Below are 21,077 nucleotides of genomic sequence, written 5' to 3'. Positions count from 1 at the left end.
GAAACTCACTGGGCAGTGTATCAGGAGGGAAAACTGACTCCCCTACAAGTCCATATCTCTGCACGAGTTAACGTAGAGTCCTGCGAGTCTGATGACTGCAGGTTAACTCGGGGGAGTTTCCTCGTGTCTGTGTGCAGGGTGGATGTGGATGCTGGCGGCAGCTCTGGGTGACGTGAAGGAGCTGAGGGAACACAACTCGGTTCCAGTGCCTGCTCGTGTCGGGTTTGTGTGGCACGGGTTTGGTGGCCGGGGGGCTGCAGGGGTGGCTTCTGTGAGAAGCTGCCAGAAGCCTCCCCCATGTCTGACAGAGGCAATGCCAGATGGCTCCCAGAGAGACTCACCGCTGGCCAAGGCTGGTAGTGCCTCTGGGATAACATGTCTGAGAGCGGGAAAAAACTGCACAAAGGAAATTGAAGATGGAGAATGGAGTGAGAATTTGTAAGAGGGTCAACGGTGCAGACACCCAGGTCAGTGGAGAAGGAGGAGGAGGAGGTGTTCCAGGTGCTGGAGCGTGGGACGCCACACCAGAGCAGGGGGATGCTACAGGCCAATACCTGTGGCCCCAGAGGAAGCCCACACTGTAGCAGGCTCCTGGCAGGACCTGTGGCCCCATGCAGAGAGGATCCCAGGCTGGAGCAGGTTTGCTGGCAGGACTTGTGACCCCAGGGGGACCCAGGCTGGAGCGGGACCCAGGCTGGAGCGGGACCCAGGCTGGAGCAGGCTGCTCCCGAAGGACAGCACCCGACAGGAGGGACCCACACTGGAGCAGTTAGTGAAGAACTGCAGCCCATATGAAGAACTCATGTTGGAGAGTTTCTTGGAGGACTGTCTCCTGTGGGAGGGACCCCACGCTGGAGCAGGGGCAGAGTGTGAGGAGTCCTCCCGCTGAGGAGGAAGGAGCAGCAGAGGCAAAGTGAGATGAACTGACCAAAACCCTCATTCCCCATCCCCCTATGCCTCTTCGGGGGAGGAGGTAGAGAAAATGGGAGCAAAGCTGAGCCTGGAAAGAAGGGAGGGGTGAGGAGAAGGTGTTTTTAATATTTACTTTTAGTTCTTTTCTACTCCAGTTTGATTAGTAATAAATTAATTTTCCCCAAGTCAAGTCTGTTCTTCAGCTGACAGTAATTGCTGTATGATCTGTCCCTGTCCTTATCTCAACCCACGAGCTTTTAATTGTATTTTCCCTCCCCTGCACAGCTGAGGAGGGGAGTGACAGAGCTGGCATCCAGCCAGCATCAACCCACCCCACTGCTCCACCAGATACACTCTCACCGTCTGTTTGGGAAATTAGATGACTGAAGAGGAAGGCACAGAGTATATTGAGGAAACAAAGGAGTAGGGGGCCAAGAAGTGGTTGGTAAATAAATGATTGATTAAGTAGACTGGGTACGGATGTGACATTCTAAGTGGGATAGAAACTTTGCTTTAATTGATAAAAAGAAATTGATATTTATGCCCAGGTTAACGCACAAGCAGTTGCCAGCAGCCACTGTAGAGCACATTCTCTTTTTCTGCATGTCTTGTTACAAATGAACAAGATAGTGTCATACTGCATTGAATTGAATTTTTTTAATGCAGGTAATGGGGCAGTTGCAAAAGTAGAAGTTCTAAAAACACATCTAGATTGAATTAATATTTTTATAAGTAATATTGGAAATGTGAGAAATCTCATTTTGCAAAACCTTAACTTTGGGGTTTCTAGATACTGCATTTACAACACATTGATTGTGGTTTTGTTTGTAGTAAATTGCTGTATGATTCACACACTCTATTTCCATGCCGTGTGTTTGATGATAAAAAATACGCTCCCCTATTAAAATACCATTTTAGTATTGTATGCGTTATTGACTTCAGGCATGCAATTAAGTTTTGAGTACAGTGCTTGTAATTAGCATACAGTTTGTTACTGTCTTTGTCATTTGCAGCCAAAATCTTTACAAACAAAAGATGGTTTTTGCACAGTAGTTTACTGTGGTCTGGAGGGTATTCATGGGAAGTTTGGAACACAGACTTCTCTGTATTTTGAGAATACAGAATATCATTGGATTTCTCCTTCAGAAGGTAGTCCTCAAGCACATTCAGAAGTGTCCATCAAGCTGTCATTTCCTTTCTTCTCATTGAAATTTCTCATAATATTTTTGTGTTTTATTGTTTCAGGCGAGTCTGATTTGGATGATTGATTGCGTGGTAACTGAGTTTTCAGCATGCAGTTGGATCTTATACTCTAATTCACCTCAGTTATCCAGTGCACACATTATAATTCTCATTTCAGTCACTTATTTTTTCTGTGGCATCCTCTCCCCTTCCACTCAGACTGGAAATCTACAAAAAGTAACGTCAGTATGATACATGCAGGTTAATGACATTTTGTAGGGATGCTGGTGGATTTTCAAGAATTGTATGTGACATAAGCTCTGACTTTATTTGGATCTTGCAGGTGCGCAGATTTGCTGAAGCGTTCTTCTGTCTTGAGCATCCGAGGCAAGCTGCCCTTGCCTATCAAGAATTACAGTGAGTAGCCTCCTGTTACTCTACAGCTTATGTTATAGAATCACAGAATGGTTTGGGTTGGAAGGGACCTTAAAGCCCATCTAGTTCCAATCCCCCTGCCATGGGCAGGGACACCTTCCACTAGACCAGGTTGCTAGTTGTGTAGAAGTACTGTCTTGCAAAAATACATAACAAGTTTCAAGAGAAACTTACGTTCTAAGTAAAGATTTGAAGTTTTAAAATGAAAGTTATATAAGAAGTGATTAAAGCTATTAGATAACTGATGAGTAGAAAAACTTCTACTAATGTGAATTAAACTACTGGTAATTTCTGTTAATGTAAAAATAAACAGTTCTGGTTTTTTCATGGTTTTTTCAGTGCTCAAAGTCACCTACAGATGTGTGCAGCTATCAAAAACACTTCCTTCTGCAGTTCTCTTCCACCCCTTCCTATTGAATGCAGCGAACTAGATGGAGATACGAACTCCTTGCCTATCATCTTTGAAGATCGGTATTTGGATTCGATTACTGAAGGTAAACACACCGCACAGCGCAGTTTTCTTTTTGAACAAATGAGCAAAAATCGTGTAAAACCAGAGTATTTCTCTCCATTTCTTGCTGGCTTTAAAGGACTACCTTTATTTGCTAGGAAATGTTTCCTTGGTTTTGAGGATGTGTCCAGTCCTAGAAACACTAGTGTTTTATAGCTTCAGTTACCTGCATAACCTTGTTGTAAACAATACTTTTTCTTTTTTTTTTCCTTTTTTTTCTTTCTTTTTTTTTTCTTTTTTCTCTTTTTTACCCGCTGTTTTTTCTTTTTTTTCTTTTTTCCCCGCTCACTTTTTTTGGTGAAAGATCTGGATGTACCCTGGTTGGTAGTTCAAAGTCTTCCAAGGTCAGAGTCCAATAAACTGGATAAATTTGAAGCTGAAGAAGGTTTTGTAGGTGGTTTTACTAGCCCAGAACTGAAAACAAGACCCGCAGGTGCCTCCAACCTTTGTCATTCAGAAAGCGACAAGATGCTAACAAAAACTTTGAAAGGGAAAAATGAAGATGCAAATAAATCCAAAGTTAAGGTTACTAAGCTCATGAAAACAATGAAACCTGAAAACCCCAAAAAAGTTGTGAAACAGAACTCGAAGGACTCTGTGATCTTAGTAGGCTACAAATGTTTGAAAAGTGCAGCCCTGGAAGATGCCTCTAGAAGCTCAGAAGGCAGGCCTTCATCCAGTGCTCAGGAGGGGCTGGACCCTACGTTAGGGGGGTCTCCTTGTGACACAAAGACCTGCACCAGGCAGATAAGTCAGCGAGAGCTTCCATTTTTGCCGTCTGGAACAGAGGAAAAGACTGCCAGGACTGAAGGTGTCCAACCAGGTCTGGGTAGCCCCGTGCACTGTGAAAATCTGGATATTATTGGTAGACTTACTATCTCCCAGACAGGTTCTGGAACTACACAAGCAGATAGTGCTCTACAAACCAGAGGTACGCCTGAAGGTTGTCAGGGCGGTCAGCCAGCTTCCTCAGGAGTCAGGACAATTGAGGTCAAGCCAAGTAATAAGAATCCCTACGAAGGGGAGAAAGTAACTGTTCACATTGGATCGTGGGCTGAGTTTCCGCAGGACGGAGTGCAAGGGGAGAATTTGCAGACACCCAATATTCGGTCTTCGGAATCGGGAAATAAATTGAATTCAGGAGAACAGGAACCAGTGCTTGAAAAAGAAGATGTCCACGAAAGAAACTTCCGACATACCAGTGACATCTTGACGAAAATGAAAAGTAACCAGCCTGCTCTTTCTACAAAAGAAAGTCAACTTTCTGCAAGCGGCGACACGACTAAATTACCAGACGTTAGCACGACATGTGCCTCGTCTAGGTTTTCAGATTCAGGTGTGGAGAGTGAACCAAGTTCTTTTGCAACTCACCCCAACCCTGATCAGGTTTTTGAAAATGTTCAAGGGCAAAGTGCATACAACGGCGAGAGGCTGTTTCCCCAGCTCTTACTAAAACCAGACTGTGCTGTAAAAAGTGCAATAGAAAGCCATTGCACCGAGAGTACCAGCGCTGTAAGTGAAATACAGTCATCCCTGACATCCATAAATTCTCTGCCTTCAGACGAGGATGAGCTGTCACCTGATGAAAATTCCAAGATATCTATTGTACCTGAATGCCAGCTAAGTGACAGTACAACGGTGTTGGATCTTGGAGCAATTGACTTGCCAAAATGTGGTGACAGTCAAAAATCCAACACCAGTTTGCAGCGGCGGTGTGTTTTATTTTCAGGGCACCCGGATAACCAAACTCTGTCTGTACATTCCTCGCTCTCAGGAACAAAAGACCTTTTACACTTAGTTGTTTCGGATGAGGATATGTCTGCTGATGTGAAAAGTTGCGGCCCGCGGGCAGACCTTGGCACAACCTGCAGGGACCCTCAGGACCTTGAAAGGCACCTTGACACTACAGAAGCAGCAGTTGGGTCGCATTTGGAGCTCGCTTGTACGGGTGAGCCGTCTGTTCTTTCAGGTTCTTCATCTGTAAACGCAGCGTATGAGGTGGAAAAAACAAATGAAGGAAAAGATAATGAGCTTTTAGAACTGAAGGAGACAGCTGAGGAACTGTCAGTAGCTAAAAGTGACACTGGTACAGATAATCCTTCTCCAACCAGTAGCACTGACATGGTAAAGCAAGGGCTTGTCGAAAACTATTTTGGCTCTCGAAGCAGCACAGACATTTCAGATATTTGGCCTATGGACAACAGCAATCCTGTTAGCCCTCAAAAGGAAACGTACGAAAAACAAATTAATTGCTCTTCCCAGCAAGATGAGGAAGAAGAGGAGGATCAGGAAATGATTGAAAATGGGTATTATGAAGAAGCAGATGATGGTATGTTAGATGGAGCTTCCAGTACTGACCAGGATCATGGCTCAGCGGAAGAGCATGCTCTGAGATCTGAGAGGATTGATAGCGCGCATCTGCGAGACGGAATGACTGTGCCTCCTGTCTGCACTCCTGGTTGTCTGTCTTTTCCTTCCTCTCTGAGAGACTCTCCTGGCAGTGTTGTCTGTTCTTCAAGGAGTAGATCTGATGCAATTACACAACAGCCAGGCAGCACATCCTACAGCTCAGCTTCATCTCTTTCCTGGTATGAAAGCTCCCCAAAGCCTCAAATGTTAGCGTAAGTGATTGTTTCAAACCAAAGTTTTTGACTTTTAGGAATTATGTTAACGTAGTATAGAAGGGGAAAGACCGTGCTTAGGCTCCAGGGTGCTCCCAGGTCAGTGGCTTGAGTTCTGCACACTCAAGTAACACCACGTTTCAGATGTTCAGATAGAAAGTGTGTTAGCACTGAATTCCTTCTGTCATTTGTCCTGTAGTTTGACAGACCTCAAGCGAAACAGGGTTTATTTTTATTTCTCTAATATGTTCCTTTTTAAAAAAATACAAGGGCCTGTAGTGACAGGACAAGGGGTAATGGGTTTAAATTGAAAGTGGGGAGGTTTAGATTGGATATCAGGAAGAAGTTCTTCCCGGAGAGGGTGGTGAGGCACTGGAACAGGTTGCCCAGAGAAGCTGTGGATGCCCCATCCCTGGAAGTGTTCAAGGCCAGGCTGGATGAGGCTTTGAGCAACCTGGTCTAGTGGAAGGGGTCCCTGCCCATGGCAGGGGGGGTGGAACTAGATGGTCTTTAAGGTCCCTTCCAACCCAAACCATTCCATGATTCTGTGTCTCTATGACCCCTGCTGCACACTGAACACGGGAAGCAGCCCTGTAATGGTTAGTATCGGAAGTAAAATGGTGCTGTCAGGGAGCAGAAAGTTAGAGAAGGGGTGGACACATCTCAGGAGAATGCTAAGCAGGCAGAAGAGATAAAAAACCAGATAGTTTGTGGTAAGCAGCTGAGAATAGGAGGAGGGAATAAGCAGTGGTGGAGGAAAACAGGTTAGAATCAGACAGAAAAGTAACTTCTGGAATGCTGGAGAGTTGGTACGGGCATGCAATGGGAGAGGGGTGGAAAGCAGGGCCTGTTTAGGGTGTTCTGTGATAATAAACGGAAGGGGGAACTGGGTAAAGTGAAGGACCTGGCCTTGGGGAAAACAGAGTCAGCTGGAGCGTGGGGTAACTGGGATTCCAGAGGACAGGGTCTGCTCCACCGAGAGCCGACCTTGGTACGTTCTGTTCAGAAAACACGCCATGAGTACAGACTAAGTAACTGCTGCTGCGGAGCGATAAGGCCAGCTCCCTGCAGTGGTTTCTGTTTGGGCTGACTTCACTGAGGCGGGCTGGTGCCAGTTAGTGAGGAATGAGCTAAAGATAAAGCTGGGAAAACAGAGAACAGAAAGTAGAATAGGAGGAAAACAGCGAGCAGGCGGAAGAGGACGGGATACAGCGTGACGCTGTGAGGGATCACACAGAACAGATGGATTAAGGAGGGAAAGAAGGATAAGGAAGCATAAAGCTTGAAGTGCTGCAGGGAAACTGATAGGCAATTAATTAGGTAGGAAGGTCGTTACCAAAAAGCTAAGGGAAGAGACAGAAAGGGAGGAACGCAGGGACCTCCTAGCGTGCGAGGAGCTCAGCTATTAGAAGCAGTATAGTGTATGTCTTCCTGTAACATGGAAAAGATGGGAGGTCTGGATCTGGCTTCTTCGGAAGCAAGTATCAGTTATTCACAGAATCACAGAATGGTTTGGGTTGGAAGGGACCTTAAAGACCATCTAGTTCCAACCCCCCTGCCATGGGCAGGGACACCTTCCACTAGACCAGGTTGCTCAAAGCCTCATCCAGCCTGGCCTCGAAGACAGGCCTTCCAGGGGGATTCAGCTACCAGAGGGATTTTCTGGTGAGTGGTTACAGCACTGGCTCCAGCTCTTTGCTGACCTAGGAAATAGGTTTTAAGTTAGGCAGGAATTATTCCAAAGTCAATGGAAATCTTTACCTTGACTTCTGATTGGTTATAGTTGCTGTAATTTTGTTACTGCATTTAAACAAGCTGTTGCTTGCTCCAGACCAGAACTAACCCAGAGTCTTCAGTGGTTTCAGAATGGAGTTGGCAGAGATGTTCAAAGGAGAGAAGAGATAGAGCTTGGGGTGTGGATTTTGATACAGTAAAGGTGCAGTAAAAAATATCTACTGATACAGTACAAAGGTGCAGTAAAAAATACTTTGAGGCTTGTTTTCTACAGATAGTAATTTGTATCACTTACATACAAGACGAGGTATAAAGACAGTAGAAAACTGTGTTCTGGGAGACGTCACTTGGCAATAGTAAATGTTTTATCATAAATATGGTTTTATTCCAGTTTCCTACAGGCTAAAGAAGAACTGAAGCAACTTAAACTACCTGGATTTATGTATAGTGATGTTTTCAAACTGGCTTCTTCGATACCTTATTTCAGTATGGAAGAGGATGAGTGTTCAGAAGAAGGAATACACCTTATAGTCTGCGTCCATGGCCTGGATGGTACGCCGGGAAATGTGATACTGAGTGAGATAGCAGCTCAGATCACCGCTCAGGTTTAGCTTTTGTCATTCGACCTGGGAACTGAACACTTCTGAAATAGGTTCCCGGGGAGGGAAATAGGAGTCTGATGTTGTACTGCTACATTTGACAATGTGTTCCATAGAATTGTTTAAATTAAGAATTCGGTGTAACAGTTGGCTTTAGTAAAACTTTTTGTGCACGTAAACCCGTTTTATGCCATAGCTCACATCAGATACCTCTTCCAGTTTTTTATGTCACACAAGTATTTGTCCGTATTGTGGTAATAGCATGAAGTTACTAATGAAACAGCTGCATTTGGAATTTGTAATGCTAAGTTGTCAAGGAGAATAAAGTATGTGATTCTTGTTAGGAAAAAATTAGCCGATGTAAAATGCACTCAAGTGTTTATAAGGATCTAAAAGATTAAACTGCTGAATCACAAAATGGTTGAGGTTGGAAGGATTTCTGGAGACTGTCTAGTCCAAGTCCCCTGCTCCAAGCAGGATCACCTACCGCAGGTTGCCCAGGACACAACCCAATTGTAAGAAGGATTGGAAAGTTTAAATAGCTTGAATATATTCACCAGCTTTTAGTTCAAAGCACGTGTGCGTGTTAAGAAATAATACCCCCTCTAGTTGAGATATTCAGAGCTTTCTGCCATCAGTGTTCTTGTCTGTTTCTTGAAGCTTCTTAACAGTGTAAGGAAACACAAGAGGACAGTGGAATATTGGACTAGACTGACACTGCACAGCCTTCTTGTTCATTTTTCAAATTCCTAAGTTGAAACAAATAGAATAACAGAATAGCTGTTCTTTCTCCCTCTGGGCAGAAAGCATCCTTTGTTAAGTGGTTTTAAAACAGAAGTCAGAAGTATTCGTTCGTACTGGTGTAGATGTTCAAGTGCCCTTGCGTGCCTAGATTTGACACAGAAGTTAACTTGGCCAAAAAAAGCTTGTTAAAAACCCCTGTCTTTGAAGCCATGGAAAAATTCATACAGTTAGAATTTTCTTATGAAATGGTGAGTTCATGCAAGTCCTCTCCTATTTACAACAGATTTCAATAAGAAACTTTTCTCTGATTAAGGCAGAAAGGGTACTCTCTCATCTAAAGCATATGTGATCATTGATGTGGAGAAATCTTCAGGGTGTTAGTTAAACTAGCATTTGTTGTCTGGGGTACCAGTCCACGTGTGTCTTTAATGACAGTCCACTCTGCTTTTTATTCTAGGGAAATGTTTGTCCCTTGCCCTTATTCCTTGCTCCTTCATTAAATGCTTTAAGCTAGCTCTGAGTTCTTTAATTAACTTTTCTCGAAGTTCATCAGATTGTCAGGAATGTAACTTTCACAGTGCTGTGTATCTGTTGGATGCCACGACAAAGTCAAACATGGCTGTCTAAATCTTTTTGTAAAACGGTGTCTGCATTGAATGTCATTTTATGGACTGTTTGTGTTGTCACTGCACTTGCCGTTGCAGTTTATTTCCCAAGTCTTCCTGAATTTTAATTAGGGCTGAGGATATAATTAGCTGTGTTTAAATATGAAACTGTGCGGTAGGTTCATGCTTTTATTGCAAGTTAACTCGGCAGTGTCTAACTCCTGATTGTTTTTCCTTTGAAGGTAACAGCGCAGATCTGAGATTAGTGAAGACTTACATTGAGCTAGGGCTGCCTGGAGGGAGAATAGATTTTCTTATGTCCGAAAGGAACCAGGTATTTGCCGACAAAACCGGAGTTTTTATAAAGCAACAAACAGTGTACTCGTTCAGACCTGTTTATTTAATGGCACTAGCATGTTGCAGTTTACCAGGTTCTCTGTGTTTTTACTGTCTTCTCACGCAGTCCACGATGGGGTCTGTGGCTTGCATTAAAGTAATTGCAAAACCTCCTGTGGTACAGCAGGTGAATATGTAAGGAGTAGCATTTGTTGCTGCCATCTTTTTGTGTGTGCTGACATCTCCCAAGTTCTCCCCAAGATCAGTTGGGATTGTAGATAAAATACCCTTGATGTTCATGGTAAAAAGGGTGACAGTGAAAACTGGTGTGGCAAGAAGGGAGATGTGTTATTTCGCAGGGTCTGAGAAATACAAAATACCTGTCCCTTGTTCTTTTGGTAGTGTACTCTAAGATCCACATCGTTAATACTGAACTCATGTCAAATGACCTCTTGTGTTTAACTTTAGAGGATTTTATTATTTTCAGATGAAGTAAACTTGGCAAAGCACAGAGGAGGACCAACTTTTACTTTTTTTTGTGTGTGTTACATATTGCATTAGACATACTTCAGGGATGAATCAGAACAGAGTCTCAGTGGCTCAAGCGAAGGGTTCATGTAGTGCAGGAGCATTTTCATAGAATCACAGAATAGTTTGGGTTGGAAGGGATCTTAAAGATCATCTAGTTCCAACCCCCCTGCCATGGGCAGGGACACCTTCCACTAGACCAGCTTGCTCAAAGCCTCATCCAGCCTGGCCTTGAACACTTCCAGGGATGGGGCATCCACAGCTTCTCTGGGCAACCTGTTCCAGTGCCTCACCACCCTCTCCGGGAAGAACTTCTTCCTGATATCTAATCTAACCCTCCCCACTTTCAATTTAAACCCATTCCCCCTTGTCCTGTCACTACAGGCCCTTGTAAAAAGTCCCCTCCAGCTTCCTTGTAGCCCCTTCAGGTACTGGAGGTACATTTTTCTGGCAATAGCGGCTGGGAGTCTTTGTGGAACAGGCTGGATGGGCACCGAGCCATGCTTTCTCTTCTCAGGCCCTATAGTTTTTTGTCAGTCAGCAGTTCTGAAACTGACTTGGGAATCCCACTGAGAGTACTGAGCCTAATGGCTACTGATGGACTTTTCTCCTTAATGTTGGCTGATGCTTTTTGGGTGTTTTTACTTCCAGTTTCCACAGCACACAGTTGAGGTTAATTCTGTGGTCCATATACGTTACTAATTCAGTTGCAAAGAAGGAAAGTTAAACAAATCCCCCTACCGCTTGTTTTGGAAAAAAACCAGTCAATAATCATTACCCATTTTCTGCTTGAGTTAATTAAGTATTTTATAAACAAGTGTAATTTCTCCCTCAGGAAGCAACTGAAGAGACTTAGTCCATTCAGTATTTCTCAGGATCACATGTGAAACAGTTTCTGGTCGCCCACAGCGTCCTTCCCTGCCCACTTTCAAATTTCTTGTCACTGTGAATGGGATGATCAGAACTAGACAGGGCATTTAACATGCCTGTGCACTGTGGACTTAAAAATGCTGTATTGATGTCTTCTTTTCTTTCCTTGCTTTCCTAACGTAGCTGATGACGTTGAACACAGATGTATAGGTTATTGCTTGCATATATGTTTAGGGCTGGTTTTCCCTATGTAATACTGTTTTGCATTTCTGGCCATTGTCACCCAGGCATGCAGTACTGTAAGATTTTTCTGTAATTCTGGTTGGTTCAGGATGTGACTATCCTGGATATTTGGGTTTTGTCTCCAAACTCTGCCATCTCCTCTCCTTCTTCCCTTTCCCAGATCGTTTATCCGTATATTGAACACCACAGATTTTAGCTCAGATCCATTGGAAGTTGCGTTGAAAAGTTTAGGCAGCCTTTGCCTACGTCTTTTTTTTAATTTCTTATTGCTAATCATTGTAGAGAATTAGCTCTGAACTGGGTATAAGGCTTTAAGGATTCGTTTTGTTTTGATCAAGCAGTACTAATGCAGACCTCGTTTTCCGTTTCATGGGCAGTGTGATTTGGTTGTGAATATGCGGTTTGGTCTTCTGTCTCACTGCAGATAAGATGATGTGTAGGGGAAGGCTGAGAAGTAAGGCTGGCTGTGCAATGTTAAGATTTGTCGTGGGGTGCTAGAAGAAAGTAGCCTTACAGTACAATGTCTATCGCTTTATGCCATGTTACAAGAAAAAAACCCTTGAAAAAAATTATAATAACTAGCTGTAGTGTTTGTATTCAAAGTGCATATGGATGCTTTTATTTGTGTGCTGTTGATCAAAACACTGGGGAATAAGAATTCAGACTGAATGCAGAATGTATATTGCTGCATTAGAAAATACAGTTATTATTTTTTATTTCTTTTATTTTACAGAATGATACCTTTGCTGATTTTGATTCCATGACAGATCGCCTTTTAGATGAAATTATACAGTATATACAAATTTATAATCTAACCCTTTCAAAAATCAGGTAATATCTGTTCTATACTATTTATAGAAATAAACCTAGACCCCTGTGTTGTTCTGAACTGTGATGCTCAGGAGCAGGCCAAAAGAGAGATGGGGAAGAGAAATGCAGGGAGGGGGAGGAGTAGGGGAAAGGAGAGAGAGGGAATTCCCAGCGGAAAGAAGCCTGAACCGTGTCGTAAGCTCACCCAGTCCTGTTGGTGGTTTTAGGGCAGAGCTAAGCGTTACATTTAAGGAACTGCTGTCCTGTGCTTCCTCAGATCCTGTGTGGTAGGGTTCTGCAGAACAACAGCTGGTGCTTGGAGAAAGTCAGAGGAAACTCTGACAGCGCTATGCCAAGATAAAGTTAGCTCTCCTCTGATTTTGTGGTCTCTTCACCAAGTATGACATAGCAGATTGTCTATCTTGCCATTCCCACAAGGAAATTCCATCTTAGCCATGAAGTCGGAGGGCAGCTGCATGAAAAAAATACTTCTTCATTTTGATGTTTTCTGATTGTTTCACGTGTTAAAAAGCATGTTTGACATCTTAATACAGAAGGCTTATCCCAGTCTGTTCATTCCTGTTTCCTTTTTTGGTTGCTTCCAGGGAATACCTCTTCCATTTATTTTCTCCAAGTAGGGAATGCGGTTTGGGCAGACGACCTTACGAACTCGGCTGTGTTGCTGGAGTTAGCTCATGGATGGGGGAAAGGAACAAATTTAAGATGGATTTCATCCATTTGCATAGACATCCTCAAATTTTACATCCGGGTGGTTTCTTGATGTGCTGGTCTTATGCATATCCCACAGATTTCTGCATACTCCTGTGTTTGGTAGGCTTTATTCAGCCAGAGAAAACATCTCAGGTGTTTAGACGTGAGCTCACTTTTTAAACAAATGTGTCTGTTTTGAGAGAGGCAAGATTTGACGTGGGCAATTTTGGCTAAATCCATGGTTTAAGAATGAAAAAGGCAGCGTGTGATTGCGTTAGGTGGGCTGCGTGTTAGCACCCTCGGTACAGGAGAGGGGGGTTCTGTGACGCAGCAGCAGCTGACACCTGCTCTCTCGTGCCGTGGCCTGAGGGCTGTAAAGAAAGAGCAAACCCACCCAGTTACCTTCTTCTTGTTCGTACCCGAGGATGGAATTCTCACTTGCTTTTGGTTTGCATCTCTCCTAAGACTTCAAATTTGTCAGTATTTTTTGTCATTTGAAAGAAAAAAAAAACCCACAGCTATTTTAGTTTCCTTTTCAAGGTGTATATTTGTGTTTGGCCCTGCCAGTGCAGAATTCTCCGTCTCTCACCTTCAGCTTTACTTAGGAGAAAGCGAAACCTGTCAGCAAATCCTGCAGCTGTTTCCTGGTAGGTACATGAGAGATGTGCCTATATGCAATTCCTTGAAGGGATCACCCAGAAAGCCCAGGAAAGTACTATTTTTAAACCCTCTGGTCAACTAGCCGTTGTGTTCCCACCTCATTTCGGCTGTCCCACTGTAAAGAAAGCAAACTCTGTGCTAGTTAGCCGTGCTCTCCTGAACTACGCTAGTGTCTCCTCACAAAAGCTCCCCGTCTGCTAAAGGAAGTGTTCTCTGTACAAGCGCTGCTCCGTAGCTGAGTCAAACTAGAAACCAGGCTCCAGACCTAGGCTGATTTCGTATGGGGAAAAAGCCGGCAGCACTCTGTGTCAGAAATAACTGTTCAACTCTTTTATGCCCAGTGTCTTGGTACGGGCAAAAGGCAACTTCATATGCAGAGCTAAGAGTTTACTGTAAACCCACTTAGTGTTTTAATAATCTCATTAAAACGCAGCGAAATGTTACTGTTAGTCTAGTTACAGTACTACTAAAATTCATAGTCCCCATTAGCACAGAGCAGTGCTGGTACTGCTATGGCTGGAGGGTACTTTCTAGTGCCTCTTCCCAGGTGGTAGGCGCCCCTTCCAGCAGCTGCCTGCGCCCCAAGATTGGTGGCTTCTGTCTTCCTTAAGCAGTGGGACATCAGCATCCTGGCGCTTCAGTGTAGAATCACAGAACGGTTTGGGTTGGAAGGGACCTTAAAGATCATCTAGTTCCAACCCCCCTGCCATGGGCAGGGACACCTTCCACTAGACCAGCTTGCTCAGAGCCTCGTCCAGCCTGGCCTTGAACACTTCCAGGGATGGGGCAGACGTAAGGAGAACGATGTTCTCAGTGGGGGTTCTGCCTCCTTGGCCTTGGGTCTGCCTGGTTTTATTCTCATACTTCCATATTTTCAGCCTGTCCACACGCTCTTTATTTTGTTTCCCATTCAGTCTGTTGGGTTTTTTTAAAGTTTTCCTGTTCTCTGATACACTTAGCAGTGGCTTTCTTTCCTGAGTTGTAAGAGTGTGCTTCTGCAGCGTCGATTCAAAGACCGTCGGGGACCTCTGGCGTATGGCACTTGTGTCTGCGCTCCTCCACACCACGCTTTATTCTAGTGATGCATAGTTCAAGCCACTCGGAATAACTACTGGTTATTAACAGAGACCGTTGTGAAACTAAAGCAGCTTTAAGCCTGACTTGTTACTTCACTGCCAGACGATAGTTGTCATAGCTAAAGCAAACTAAAATGAGCTCAAGCCAAGCCAAGTGGAGAAGTTCTGAGATTCTGTGCTGTCAGGGCAGTGCAAAGCCTCGTGCCTTCAAGTAATGGCAAGATCCTATTTATTGTGCTACATTCTTACACTGAGATCAGAAGAGGCCCTCCCGGTACCATCAGAACCCAGATCCATACTGTAGCATCAACTTCGGTGAACAACATTTTTGGTACTGCCAAGGCCAATACCAGTTACTGCACCAGTACGCTACCCAGCGAGTGCGTTGGGCTCCTCTGAGCAAAGTCTTTGTGCTCGCTACAAGAGTGTAGCAAGCATGAAGGGGGACTTGACTCAGGCCAACAGCAGTTTGTCTTCTAAAACACCTGTTTGGTAAAGAATCAGGGAATACTTGAGGTTGAGGGGACCTCTGGAGGTCATGAGGACCACTTACCACTGGGTGCCAGCTACAGAGTTAGTGTGACTTGGAAGCGAGTCCAGTTGCTCGGTCATGCCCGTTCAGGTCTTGGGTACCTGTGAGGATGGAAGCTTTTGCGGATCGCCACACAGCTAGGAAGTAAACCACGTGCTCTGACAGTGCCGTTACAGAAACCGTTCTCCTCGTGGGAGGTCTTACGTAAATTTCTGATGACCCGTATTGGACTTTGACCTCAAATGGATTATTCAGCTTGTCATCCTCTTCCCCAAGTAACATTGGCTCACAGGAAAACAAAGCCATTTTTAATGCTATACGTGACTTACAACATCTGTTCGTTGTTTCAGCACCTTTCTGATTATGCCTTTCTATGGATTTTTTTTTTTTCTTCCCTGCATTTTTGTAGTTGGATGGGATGTTTCATTTGTTAGCACAAAATAATGAACTTCTACTATGCCTCAATTTTCCAGTGTGGTCTGAATTGGCAGACTTGTGCCACAAAGCACGTAGAAACCAGTATAATTCTGTGACTTCAGTGTGCTGAGTGGGTATCTTGTATCCAAAAGCGGGTAATATTGCCACCTACTGTTCAGAAATGCATTGGTGTCGCAGAGCATCCCACAGTTGCAGGCGTCTGAAGCAGTGAGTTGGACAGGTTACCTTTTTGTCTTACGCTTTCAAAACCCATTTTGAAGGGTTTTTATTTTTCTCCCTTTTCCTTTTTGATTAGAGCAAATCCTCACACCCTTCTCTATTAGCAAATATAAGGCTTATTACATGTACACCTAAACCTCTGGATTTGAACACAGTATATTACTGTAACTTTTGTTATTTGCCTCAAGTCTTTACCAATTACGAGCAAATGTTTAGTCTTTGAGGTACCTTCACATAGGCAATTATGAGCCCCTTTTTTTCCTCAAATGGCTCTTTCATGTTTCTGAAGGTTCGGTTCAGGTATGCCCATACTCTTGAGGATGATAGGATTGACTGATGGGTCACTGTTTGGCATGGGTTGTTTTCTTTACACCCCTCAGTGACTAAATTGTCCTTTGTTATGGTGCAGTGTAAGAGCTCTGATCCCTTTATGATGCTTAGTAAATAGTGAACAAACTGTCAAGAGAGAACGTCTCTGCTGATGCTCAGATCTTCTTTAGAGAATCATGTCTTACTCAAGAGCAATTATGTGATGCAGATTATCTTCAGGAAAAACACTCAATTTCTGTGGACGCCTTCTTGTTCTTAAAGAAATCTACCTGTTTGTTTTTCCTGTACAGACTGTACAGTGTACTCGGAGAGAATGGGTTTCAGTTTTAGTATTCAGGAGAGTCAGCAGCTGAGTGTTCTGTTTGCAGATGTGCTGCTGTTGCGCAGGCATCTTTCGTTTCTAAGTTGGTTAGGCGAACGTAGCAAGCTGCGGCAAAGAATTTCTGACATTGCAGCAGTTCTGAAAATCTACGAGTGAAAGCAGACGGGAAGAATATACATATATGCTGACACTCTGTGTTGTTAAGGAACAGATAGCCTAGTGTGTCACAGAAATGTATAGTTATGTCAGATTTCAGGAGTTCAGGGCCTGCCCTGCTGTTCTATAACCCGATGTTTGAATGTTTTCATTAGCTTTACACTGGAATTTTCAGAGTCAGTAATTCCTGCTTGGGACGCAATTAAACAGTCAGGTGATTTTTTTAGCACTGTATTTTACACGTACATTCTTGGTAGCTCTGTTTTGCCTATTTTTGTTGACACATGTAGATGTGCAGAGCCAACAGGAAGGATGATCTTATGGGTATAATGCTGTGGCATATACATGACCCAGCCACAGTAGTTCTACTGTATATTTTTGGATGGTTGTCTGTTCTCTCCATGTCCTGAGATCACATTTGTAAAATGAGCAGGTGCTTTTACCTTCTAATTCTGTGAGTCTTATCTCCATCATATCCTTGTTAAGTCAATACCCAGGATGATGTGGTCCTTACCCTAGCAGGGATTTCTAACCCTAACTGCATAATAACTAGAATTGCTTTATTTTGTAGTGTCCCTTCTAAAGAAATGCTTTATACAGACTTGTGGGTACCACAGCAGGCTAAGTAATAATTATTCTTGGATACATGAAGCCCAAGAGTCCCATCCATCTTTGCCCTAACTCGCTTAGCCAGGGAGACAGCTGGATGTAATATTCCCCTGGCAGACGGGTGTTCTTCAGTTGCCTCACGCAGGCTGGTAATCACTTATATCGGTCCAACTGCAAAGCAGGTTTGAGGTGTTGCTTCTATTTTAAAATAATCAGGTTCAGTTAAGTAATGGTTTTCCCCCTTATAGGAGGACTTTTGGAATCCTTCTCCATAGGTTGTTTCAGCAACTCTCACGCATTTATCATGCTGAATGCCATCACATGCCGGGGCAGTGATTTATGCAGTCATGCACAACTCATGACAGGTTTTCTGAATACTTGGTGCTAAGGGAAATACAGCCAGAAATAAGTCCGGTCTTGGGTGGGAGATGCTGGTGGAAGGATAGTGTGCTTTCACTAGCTTTTCAAGAACGATGTATAAAATAATTCTGGAGGAGCTCAGAACATGTTTGTAACGAGTTTGTGCAGCGTGGGAGATACGGACCAGCTATGTTTTCGATGTGACCTAAAATACAGGCTTCTGAATGGCACTTGTCCTTAATTTTTACCCTATGGTCTTTAAGCATTTTATGACACCAGTTTTATTTTTCTCTGTTTAACAGAAAAAGAGATTGTCATTAAATTCTATGTTATACTGTTCTTTTCTTTTTAAACAGCTTTATTGGACACTCACTGGGTAATTTAATAATCCGTTCAGTGCTCACAAGACCTCGATTTAAATATTACCTCAACAAACTTCATACCTTCCTGTCTCTCTCTGGACCACATCTTGGTACCCTCTACAACAGCAGTGCTCTTGTGAACACAGGTAAAGTATTACCTTCAGTAGTATGTGTTTAGGAGAGATTTTGTCTTTGACTGCACTTAGCAGCTTCATGTGGGATGCACATTGATGCATTAATTTGGTTAGGAGAAAGTGCGTTTTTCACTGTCATAAGAAGAGAGAAGGGTTATAAAATTCAAGTATCAATAGTGGTTGACATTAAGTGTTTTCCAGTGTGTTTGGTACAGGTTTTCTGTTACACCGTAAAGAAACCCTGGTTTTAATGTGTTGAGCTCAATTTATTATGAAATGAATTTTAATATATTTCATCTGCAAAACAAGTAGTTGAGACGGATTAAAATAATTCTGAACTATTGGCAGTGTCTTTTCTCGCTCAAGAATGTCTTACGACCGTACAACATGCAGTGTGTTGCTGCAGATGTGTTTGTACCTTATGAATGTCCCTTTTTTTAAAGATTAACAGTAGCTCTAGGAGGACCTGTGGAAATTGCTGACTTTTGAACGGGTGTTAGAAAATTTTTAAATGAAAGCTTGTTTCTGAGATTACCACCTACCTTGGACAGCCGAAACACAGAATGAATAACACTGACTTTCACTAAATATAAACATGCTCATTAAACTCTTCAGAAACACTCTAAAATTAATTACTTTGTTTAGTTCCAGTTTATTTACTTATTGTTTTATTACTTTGATTTGTACAAAAACGAGGAGGAAAAACTTTTAGCTCATGTGTTGAGTTTAAGGAAAGTGAACGGGAATTGCTGGCTTACTGGAGTTATTGTTGGATTTATAGAAGCAGAGGGAACATGAGAGCTCTTTGCCCTTGGTTGAAATGGTGCTGTTTGTAGCCCTCAGTGCACTACCAGCGAGGTTCCCTTCAGAGTTAAGACGTCTGCAGTATAATTCACTACGGGCACCTACTGGGCGTTACATCTAGTCTATCTGTGGGCGGCTGCTTCCAAGCATTTTAATCTAACTGCATCTCACCCAAATCACCCAAAAGTCTTAGGATTACTCTTTGCTTTTAGAAGTTGCAGTTTTCCAAGATACAAAGAAGTAGGGCTGTTTGCAGCACATGGCTTTCAGTTAATAAGGTTAAGGCTATCAAAATATAACCCAGAACATATTCACTGATTTCTGGAGTATTTCATCTCTTATAGTTGAAGACTATATAAAATGTCCTTGTCATGTAATAATCTCCTTAAGATTTTGGAAAATACCAAGGTAAAAATAAGTAGCGGGTATTGGGTCTAAATGACTGTTTTATGTATATGTTAATGACCTTCAATAGATTCCTTCAGTAGAAGATAACTATTTCCTTGAGGGTTGCAAGAATGGTTTGGGTCGGAAGGGACCTTAAAGATCATCTAGTTCCAACACTGGATTGCATCAACACATTCTTGAGGCTGTAAGGTTCTTGAGGTTGCTCGCTTTTCTTTTGCTTGGCAAGAGAGAGATTTTCTGAAAGGCCTGTGAGCCAACTGGCTTTGCTCACTGACTGATGAAGAGGCTACAGCATCATAGACAATGCAGTATTACGGTTCTCCTCCCACAAAATTCTGCTTCCTTTGTTCAAGTTATATTTAATGAATTCAGTGGTTCTGTAAAGATATATTTTTAGAAATCTGAGAAGTAATGCTTGTTTTTCAGTGCTGCATATTTCAACATCAAAATGTTCTAATATTCCTGAAGTTACTGAAATAGAGTTTGTGAATTGCCTTATGGCTAACGCGTTAATGTAGTTTCTTTTTTTTGTAAGTATAGTTATTTTTTTCTAGAAAGGCAGGTACATTAGTGGAAATAATGCTCTTCATGCTTTATTATATATAGACAGGAAAGGATAATGAACAAAAATTTTGGATGTTTCTGGCCTTGACAGTGCTGGCATTGAAAATAAAACATCTGAGGAACTATAGATATGGACTTTACGTACCTTTACATATGTTTAATTAGTTTTTATATTCTATTGTGGATCTATACTTATGTTGTACCTGACAATGCAGGACTCTGGTTTATGCAGAAGTGGAAGAAGTCTGGTTCTTTACTGCAACTGACGTGTCGAGACCATTCGGATCCGCGACAAACGTTCTTATACAAACTTAGTAAAAAAGCAGGTAAGCTTTGTTAATACTTACTGTCTTTTAAAGGCCACCGTACATAAGTGTGAATAGGAAACCTAGAGAAAAAAATTTCCAGCAAGCTCCTCTTTCAGTTTATACACGAGTTACTTTGGCTTTAGTCCCATATTCTTCAAGTAAAATAAACAATAAACCATTTTGGTTGCAGAGGTGGATCATTGGTTCGATACTTTCCTTCCTAACAGATGGGCAGAAGTTCTGAGTGCAGCCACTATGCTGGGTGTGTGTGTGTGTGTATATATATATATACATGCGTATATATATATATCAGTTTCTTCTTGAGACGCTGCAGCTGGTGATATCAGTGTGAGAAATGAAGTACATTTACCCTCCTTTAGGACTACCTGTTTCTGTATCCATTTTTCTTATCTATTCTACTGCTGTAAAATTCTGCTTCAGTTTTTGCTGACCTGGCTTTTGTTTCCTCACTAAGATGGTCAGGGAATCCCATTTTGATAAAGGAGAAGTTGTACTTAGCATAATAGTTGAAAGACACATTAGATTACTCATACGATGTCATTCATACCATTTCCTCTGGTTTGAATATTCTTACATCAGCTGTTGGCTGAGAGCCAGTTTTGGCAGTGAAGAATGTGCCAGCCGGGGGTAGTGTCTGTTCAACATTATAAAGTTATCGAGGATTCATCTGATAGATACTTATAAATGCATGTCAGTCAAGCAGTTGTGGAGCCAGACGTGCTCGTGGTGTCCTGTGAAAGATCTGTGCACGTTTCTCCATCGAAACACTTGTAGGATGTGGCAGCTGAAATTTTGTGGAGAGCAAAGCAGTACGAGGATATGGACAGGAAAGACTGACACCTGGCTTTTGAGATGTTTGAATATAAAACTTACAGGACTTGGAAGAAGCAGAAAGGAGTAAGGAGCAAGAAGAAAAATTATGGATAAGGTAGA

At 42.7% G+C, this 21,077-nt stretch overlaps 1 protein-coding gene across 1 annotated transcript; it reads left to right on the top strand.

Annotated features, from left to right (window-relative positions):
• Nucleotides 1-313: 313 nt before the first annotated feature.
• Nucleotides 314-20,141, top strand: FAM135A (family with sequence similarity 135, member A; the record flags this gene model as incomplete). Its single annotated transcript, XM_010160255.1, has 9 exons — nt 314-438; nt 2,374-2,511; nt 2,869-3,023; nt 3,345-5,661; nt 7,787-7,947; nt 9,586-9,677; nt 12,054-12,151; nt 17,900-18,051; nt 20,031-20,141. Coding segments are annotated over exons 1-9 (3,349 nt in total), but the record flags the coding sequence as incomplete, so codon positions are not given.
• Between the last annotated feature and the right edge of the window lie 936 nt (nt 20,142-21,077).

This window comes from Eurypyga helias, unplaced genomic scaffold, assembly GCF_000690775.1.
Source record: "Eurypyga helias isolate BGI_N326 unplaced genomic scaffold, ASM69077v1 scaffold14851, whole genome shotgun sequence".
In the NCBI taxonomy this organism is placed as follows: domain Eukaryota; kingdom Metazoa; phylum Chordata; class Aves; order Eurypygiformes; family Eurypygidae; genus Eurypyga; species Eurypyga helias.
Note: the sequence above shows the minus strand (reverse complement) of the source record. Positions and strands in the feature narration are given on the sequence as shown.